This window comes from Leucoraja erinacea, unplaced genomic scaffold, assembly GCF_028641065.1.
Source record: "Leucoraja erinacea ecotype New England unplaced genomic scaffold, Leri_hhj_1 Leri_1656S, whole genome shotgun sequence".
Taxonomy (NCBI): domain Eukaryota; kingdom Metazoa; phylum Chordata; class Chondrichthyes; order Rajiformes; family Rajidae; genus Leucoraja; species Leucoraja erinaceus.
This window is the reverse complement of record NW_026575953.1, coordinates 14,217-22,653: the sequence shown is the minus strand read 5'-3', so window position 1 is coordinate 22,653 and position 8,437 is coordinate 14,217. Positions and strand designations below refer to the sequence as shown.

General features: G+C 55.6%; 1 protein-coding gene across 1 annotated transcript; it reads right to left on the bottom strand.

The window, feature by feature from the left end:
• Nucleotides 1-295: 295 nt before the first annotated feature.
• Nucleotides 296-8,011, bottom strand: LOC129716079 (hormone-sensitive lipase-like; the record flags this gene model as incomplete). Its single annotated transcript, XM_055665957.1, is given in 5 exon segments — nt 296-458; nt 460-488; nt 2,860-2,952; nt 4,556-4,646; nt 7,456-8,011. Coding segments are annotated over 5 exon segments (892 nt in total), but the record flags the coding sequence as incomplete, so codon positions are not given.
• Between the last annotated feature and the right edge of the window lie 426 nt (nt 8,012-8,437).

Below are 8,437 nucleotides of genomic sequence, written 5' to 3'. Positions count from 1 at the left end.
TTCTTAACAGCATTTCGCCACAGTAGGTACCTTTCGGAAACCCATAATGCGGGACGGTATTGCTCTTGCAAGCTTTCCCATGATTTCAACCTCTCTCCAAATGTGCTGCTATCCCTCTGTGGTCTTCATAGCCAAGAGGAGTTAGTCTAGGATCAAGAGTTTCTAACTGGCCGTTTGTACAGGGCCCGGCGCCTGTGAACCACACCGGGATATTGTGTACAGATTTTGTGGCCTGTTGGCCTTCATAACAAGAGGAGTTGAGTCTAGGAGCAAAGAGGTCCTTCTGCAGTTGTACAGGGCGCGGTGCGGTGTGGGACAGGGCAGCGCGGGGTGCGGTGCGGAGTGGAGGCACAAGCCGGTACCTGTCCGTCCCGCAGCTCGTAGGAGATGAGTCTCATCTGGACGGGCCCGGGGCCGCAGTGGGCCACGGGGGGGGTGATGGCCACCGTCAGCGTGGGGGTCGACAGCCAATGGCATGGCGATGGTGTGCGTCGGGACCCCACCCCGACCAACATGCCCCGTCTACACTAGTCCCACCCCGATCAACATGCCCCGTCTACACTAGTCCCACCCCGACCAACATGCCCCGTCTACACTAGGTTCCACCCCGTCCAACATGCCCCATCTACACTATTCCCACCCCGACCAACATGCCCCGTCTACACTAGTCCCACCCCGACCAACATGCCCCCGTCTACACTAGTCCCACCCCGACCAACATGCCCCATCTACACTAGTCCCCCACCCCGACCAACATGCCCCGTCTACACTAGTCCCACCCCGACCAACATGCCCCGTCTACCTGTCCTAGTCCCACCCCGACCCCCGAACATGCCCCATCTACACTAGTCCCACCCCCGACCAACATGCCCCGTCTACACTAGTCCCACCCCGACCAACATGCCCCGTCTACACTAGTCCCACCCCGACCAACATGCCCCGTCTACACTAGTCCCACCCCCCGACCAACATGCCCCCATCTACACTAGTCCCCACCCCCGACCAACATGCCCCGTCTACACTAGTCCCACCCACCCAACGACCACACATGCCCCACCCCGACACTAGCCCCCACACTAGTCCCACCCCGACCAACATGCCCCGTCTACACTAGTCCCACCCCGACCAACATGCCCCGTCTACACTAGTCCCCCCCGACCAACATGCCCCGTCTACACTAGTCCCCCCCCCACCAATATTCCCCCTCTACACCAGTCCCCCCCCGGCCAACATGCCTCCTCTTCACTAGTCCCACCCCAACCAACATGCCCCCGTCTCCACTAGTCCCACCCCGACCAACATGCCCCGTCTACACTAGTCCCCCACCCCGACCAACATGCCCCGTCTACACTAGTCCCACCCCGACCAACATGCCCCGTCTACACTAGTCCCACACCAACCAACATGCCCCGTCTACACTAGTCCCACCCCGACCAACATGCCCCATCTACACTAGTCCCACCCCGACCTAGTCCCAACATGCCCCGTCTACACTAGTCCCACCCCGACCAACATGCCCCGTCTACACTAGTCCCACCCCGACCAACATGCCCCGTCTACACTAGTCCCCACCCCGACCAACATGCCCCGTCTACACTAGTCCCACCCCGACCAACATGCCCCGTCTACACTAGTCCCACCCCGACCAACATGCCCCGTCTACACTAGTCCCACCCCGACCAACATGCCCCGTCTACACTAGTCCCGCCCCGACCAACATGCCCCGTCTACACTAGTCCCACCCCGACCAACATGCCCCATCTACACTAGTCGCACCCCGACGAACATGCCCCGTCTACACTAGTCCCACCCCGACCAACATGCCCCGTCTACACTAGTCCCACCCCGACCAACATGCCCCGTCTACACTAGTCCCACCCCGACCAACATGCCCCATCTACACTAGTCCCACCCCGACCAACATGCCCCATCTACACTAGTCCCACCCCGACCAACATGCCCCGTCTACACTAGTCCCACCCCGACCAACATGCCCCCGTCTACACTAGTCCCCCCACCCCGACCAACATGCCCCGTCTACACTAGTCCCCACCCCGACCAACATGCCCCGTCTACACTAGTCCCACCCCGACCCACATGCCCCGTCTACACTAGTCCCACCCCGACCAACATGCCCCATCTACACTAGTCCCACCCCGACCAACATGCCCCGTCTACACTAGTCCCACCCCGACCAACATGCCCCGTCTACACTAGTCCCACCCCGACCAACATGCCCCGTCTACACTAGTCCCACCCCCCGACCAACATGCCCCGTCTACACTAGTCCCCACCCCGACCAACATGCCCCGTCTACACTAGTCCCACCCCGACCAACATGCCCCATCTACACTAGTCCCACCCCCACCAACATGCCCCCTCTACACTAGTCCCACCCCGACCAACATGCCCCGTCTACACTAGTCCCACCCCCCGACCAACCAGCCCCATCTACACTAGTCCCACCCCTGACCAACATGCCCCATTCTACACTAGTCCCCCCCCGACCCACTGCCTCCATCTACAATAGTCCCCAAGGACCGATCCAACATGTTTGCCCGTCTACACTAGCCCCACCCCGATTTCCAGGCATATGCCCCGTCTCCACTAGTCCCCCCCCGACCAACATGCCCCCTACTCTACACCACCTCCCACCCCGACCAACATGCCCCCTCTACTAGTCCCACCCCGACTTGTCTATGTTTTAGACTGTGCTGGGGGGAGGGATGTGGGGAGGGTGAGGGGGATGGTGGGAGAACCTGGAGGGGGGGAAGAGAGGGACCCAGACGAACATGGTCCAGGGACTCTAGGTGATCCCTGGAGAGGGATCTTTTCCTTCCAGAAGAGGACATCCCCAACCAGTGACCTGAGTGAGTCTCTCAAACTCCGCGCCACGCAGTTCTGGATCGATGGCGTACTTCCCGCTGGTGAAGATGGAGGTGGCCGCGATGCCTGAAGGAGAGAGAGAGACACTAGACAACAGGTGTGCAGGAGTAGAGGCCATTCGGCCCCTTCCAGCCAGCACCATTCGCCATTCAATATGTGATCACGGCTGATCAGGACCACATCAGTTCCCAGTTCCAGGCCTTCTCTCGGGATTTCTCCCCCTATCCCCTGACTCTCTCTCTCGCTATCTTTAAGAGCCCTATCTAGCTCTCTCTTGAAAGAATTCTCTCCAGAGAACGGGCCTCCAACGCCGCTCTGAGGCAGAGAATTCCCCAGACTTCACAACTCTCCCTGTGAGAAAAAGTACTTCACCCCTCGTCTCCGTTCTAAATGGGAGAGAGTAAGAGATTCCAAACTGCCCCAGGGGAAGACTGAAGGATTAGGGCAGGGGCTGGAGGGGAGAGAGGGAGAGAGGAGTTCTTGAGAGACATCATAAAATGAGAGGGAGGAGAGGGGGGAAGGAGAGAATGTTTGGGACAAGATTTCCCTTTGCTCAATATGAATCTCCTGTTTGTCCTCTCCTCTCCTCTCCTCCCCTCTCCTCTCCTCTCCTCCCCTCTCCCCTCCTCTCGAGAAATACCCCCTCCCTCAGGTGTCCTCATCTCGGATCCCCTCCCCTCTCCTCTCCCCTCTCCCTCTCCTCTCCTCTCCTCATCTCTCCTCCCCTCTCAAGATCTAAAATAAGTCAACTATGAATTTTTGACACTCTGGAGAGAAGAAATGGGTGATGTTTTGCCCTCGAGACCCTTCTAATCTCCTCTCCTCTCCTCCCCTCTCCTCTCCTCTCCTCTCCCTTTATATGGAAACATATAAGTTTTGGTCCCCCTAATTTGAGGAAGGACATTCTTGCTATTGAGGGAGCCCAGCGTAGGTTCACCAGGTTAATTCCCGGGATGGCGGGACTGTCATATGAGGAAAGATTGATAAGACTAGGCTTGTATTCACTGGAAGGTAGACAAAAAAGCTGGAGAAACTCAGCGGGTGCAGCAGCATCTATGGAGCGAAGGAAATAGGCGACCGTTTCTGGCCGAAACCCTTCTTCAGACAGTATTCACTGGAGTTTAGAAGGATGAGGGGAAGGATCTTATAGAAACATATAACATTATAAAAGGACTGGACAAGCTAGATGCAGGAAAAATGTTCCCAATGTTGGGCGAGTCCAGAACCAGGGGCCACACACACAGTCTTAGAATAAAGGGGAGGTCATTTGGGACTGAGATGAGGAGAAACTTTTCCACCCAGAGAGTTGTGTGAATCTGTGGCCATTTAGGATATTGAGTTGGGGGCTATGTGTGAGGTGGAACATTTGGGACTGAGATGAGGAGAGACTTTTCCACCCAGAGAGTTGTGTGAATCTGTGGCCATTTGGGACTGAGATGAGGAGAAACTTTCCCACCCAGAGTTGTGTGAATCTGTGGCCATTTGGGACTGAGATGAGGAGAAACTTTTCCACCCAGAGAGTTGTGTGAATCTGTGTGGAATTCTCTGCCTCAGAGGGCGGTGGAGGCCGGTTCTCTGGATGCTGTCAAGAGAGAGCTGGAAGGGCCGAATGGCCTCTACTCCTGCACCTATTGTCTATGTTTCTATAAAGGGAACAAGGCAACCTTACCCAATTTGCTTTCGTGCTTCCTGTAGTTTTCTCCGAAGGACACCAGGCCGATGGAGATGGTTTGTAGGAATGGGCGGATCGACGGACTGAACTGAAAGGGGATGAAGGCGAGAGGGAGGTCAGAAACCGACCAAGATTTAACCAAGCTTCAAGAGAGTTTAGTGTCATGTAGGTATGTTACAAAGGTATGGTGGCCGATTGGGAAAGGGGGGAGATGCAGCGAGACCTGGGTGTCATGGTACACCAGTCATTGAAGGTAGGCATGCAGGTGCAGCAGGCAGTGAAGAAAGCCAATGGTATGTTAGCTTTCATTGCAAAAGGATTTGAGTCTAGGAGCAGGGAGGTTCTACTGCAGTTGTACAGGGTCTTGGTGAGACCACACCTGGAGTATTGCGTACAGTTTTGGCCTGTTGGCCTTCATAACAAGAGGAGTTGAGGCGAGGAGCAAAGAGGTCCTTCTGCAGTTGTACAGGGCCCTGGTGAGGACACACCTGGAGTATTGCGTACAGTTTTGGTCTCCTAATCTGAGGAAGGACATTCTTGCCATAGAGGGAGTGCAGAGAAGGTTCACCAGACTGATTCCTGGGATGTCAGGACTTTCATATGAAGAAAGATTGGATAGACTTGGTTTATACTCTCTAGAATTTAGAAGATTGAGAGGGGATCTTATAGAAACTTACAAAATTCTTAAAGGGTTGGACAGGCTAGATGCAGGAAGATTGTTCCCGATGTTGGGGAAGTCCAGGACAAGGGGTCACAGCTTAAGGATAAGGGGGAAATCCTTTAAAACCGAGATGAGATGAGAATAACATTTTTTTCCCACACACAGAGAGTGGTGAATCTGTGGAATTCTCTGCCACAGAAGGTAGTCGAGGCCACACACAGTTCATTGGCTATATTTAAGAGGGAGTAAGATGTGGCCCTTGTGGCTAAAGGGATCAGAGGGTATGGAGAGAAGGCAGGTACGGGATACTGAGTTGGATGATCAGCCGTGATCATATTGAATGGCGAATGGTGCAGGCTCGAAGGGCCGAATGGCCTCTTCTGCTGCACCTATTGTCTATGTTTCTATGTCGGCAGGTAACACACCTGGAAGCTGACACACCTGTATGAGTGGGTTCGGCAGGTAACACACCTGGATTCTGACACACCTGGATGCACACACTTGTATGAGTGGGTTCGGCAGGTAACACACCTGGATACACACACCTGGAAGCCGACACACCTGTATGAGTGGGATCGGCAGGTAACACACCTGGATACACACACCTGGATGCAGACACACTTGTATGAGTGGGTTCAGCAGGTAACACACCTGGATACACACACCTGGAAGCCGACACACCTGTATGAGTGGGATCGGCAGGTAACACACCTGGATACACACACCTGGATGCAGACACACTTGTATGAGTGGGTTCAGCAGGTAACACACCTGGATACACACACCTGGAAGCCGACACACCTGTATGAGTGGGATCGGCAGGTAACACACCTGGATGCTGACACACCTGGATGCCAACACACCTGTATGAGTGGGTTCGGCAGGTAACACACCTGGATGCTGACACACCTGGAGGCCGACACACCTGTATGAGTGGGTTCGGCAGGTAACACACCTGGATACACACACCTGGAAGCCGACACACCTGTATGAGTGGGGTTCGGCAGGTAACACACCTGGATTCTGATACAGTTGGATTCTGACACACCTGCAAGCCGACACACTTGTATGAGTGGGTTCGGCAGGTAACACACCTGGATACACACACCTGGATGCAGACACACTTGTATGAGTGGGTTCGGCAGGTAACACACCTGGATTCTGAAACACTTGGATTCTGACACACCTGGATGCCGACACACCTGTATGAGTGGGATCAGCAGGTAACACACCTGGATGCAGACACACCTGGATGCCGACACACCTGGATGCCGACACACCTGTATGAGTGGTATCGGCAGGTAACACACCTGGATACACACACCTGGATGCCGACACACCTGTATGAGTGGGGTCGGCAGGTAACACACCTGGATTCTGATACAGGTGTGTTACCTGATAACCGCAAGAGATGCAACACTTGTCCATTTACCTCCCCCCTTCGACTCCGTTCAAGGACCCAAGCAGTCGTTCCAGGTGCGACAGAGGTTTACCTGCATCTCTTCCAACCTCATCTATTGCGTCCGCTGCTCTAGATTTCAGCAGATCTATATCGGTGAGACCAAGCGGAGGTTGGGCGATCGTTTCGCCGAACACCTCCGCTCGGTCCGCAATAACCAAGCTGACCTCCCGGTGGCTCAGCACTTCAACTCCCCCTCCCACTCCGCCTCCGACCTCTCTGTCCTGGGTCTCCTCCATGGCCACAGCGAGCAGCACCAGAAATTGGAGGAACAGCACCTCATATTCCGTTTGGGGAGTCTGCATCCTGGGGGCATGAACATCGAATTCTCCCAATTTTGTTAGTCCTTGCTGTCTCCTCCCCTTCCTCAGCTCCCCTGCTGTCTCCTCCCATCCCCCAGCCTTCGGGCTACTCCTCCTTTTCCTTTTCTTGTCCCCACCCCCCCCCTGCCCCGATCAGTCTGAAGAAGGGTTTCGGCCCGAAACGTTGCCTATTTCCTTCGCTCCATAGATGCTGCTGCACCCACTGAGTTTCTCCAGCTCTTTTGTGTAATCTTCGATTCTGATAGTTGGATTCTGACCCTCCTGGATGCAGACACACTTGTATGAGTGGGGTCGGTAGGTAACACACACCTGTATTAGTGGGATCGGCAGGTAATACACCTGGATACACACACCTGGATTCTGACCCTCCTGGAAGCCGACACACTTGTATGAGTGGGGTCGGCAGGGAAACACTTGTATGAGTGGGTTCGGCAGGTATCGGCAGGTAACTCACCTGGAATCCGAGACACCGCCCGTAGAAGCAGCCCTTGTGCATGGTATTGGACTCGCGTAGGAACTCGTCGGAGAGGCCGCGCTCGTGGTCGCTGAAGAACAGGTCCCCGTGCCGGTTGGCGGCGAGGAGACTGTGGGCGAAGTAGACGAGAGCCCGCAGCTGCCTCAGCGCCGAGCTGTACGCCTCCACCTCCATCAGGTTGTGGCCGGCGCGGAAGAAGACGCTCCGGCGGCTGGCGGCCACGTAGCGGGACTTGTGGACGGCGTGCATTACGCACCGCCGCACCACCTTGCTGAGGCTGCGGTAGCCGTTGGCGGGGGTGGCCAGGTCCAGGTCGTGGGCGGAGAAGTGGGGGGCCATGGCGGCCAGCAGCGGCTGCAGCCCGCGGCCGTCCTCCTGCAGCCGGGAGAACGCCGCTGCGAAGCGGCGCGCCGGCTCCGAGCGCTGCTGCCGGAAGTAGCGGGCGTTGTCCTCCGTGACCGAGTGGAGCAGCAGGAACATGGTGCGGGTGTCCATCGACGGGGTGTACGGGGCTGCGGAGGCTGGCGGGGGGAGAGGGAGAGAGAGAGGGAATGTATACAGGGATGAACACAAAAAAAACGCACTTCGACAACATTCCCCGCCCCTCCCCCCCGCCCAGTGCTAAGAAATGAATATTGAATTGCTAAACTGAATTGAGGCAACCCCAGTAACTTTTCGTTAAAGACTTTCTGGTCATTCTTTCACGCATACATCACCACTAAGAATACCATGTAACTCAATACTGGGAAATCACAGAACACCACTTAACGATCCTTTTGCAGACGTTTGTTCGTTCCTTCCACCACACAGAAAGTCTCTATCTCCCCCCCCTTCCCAGGCGCTCCTAGCTGTGATGTGAAGCAAACGGTCTTAAAGTGATTAGTACCTTGGGGGCAGCACAGAGAGGGAGAGAGAGAGGAGGGAGGGTCCTTAAAATAGAGGGGAAGAGCTATGGGAGGGG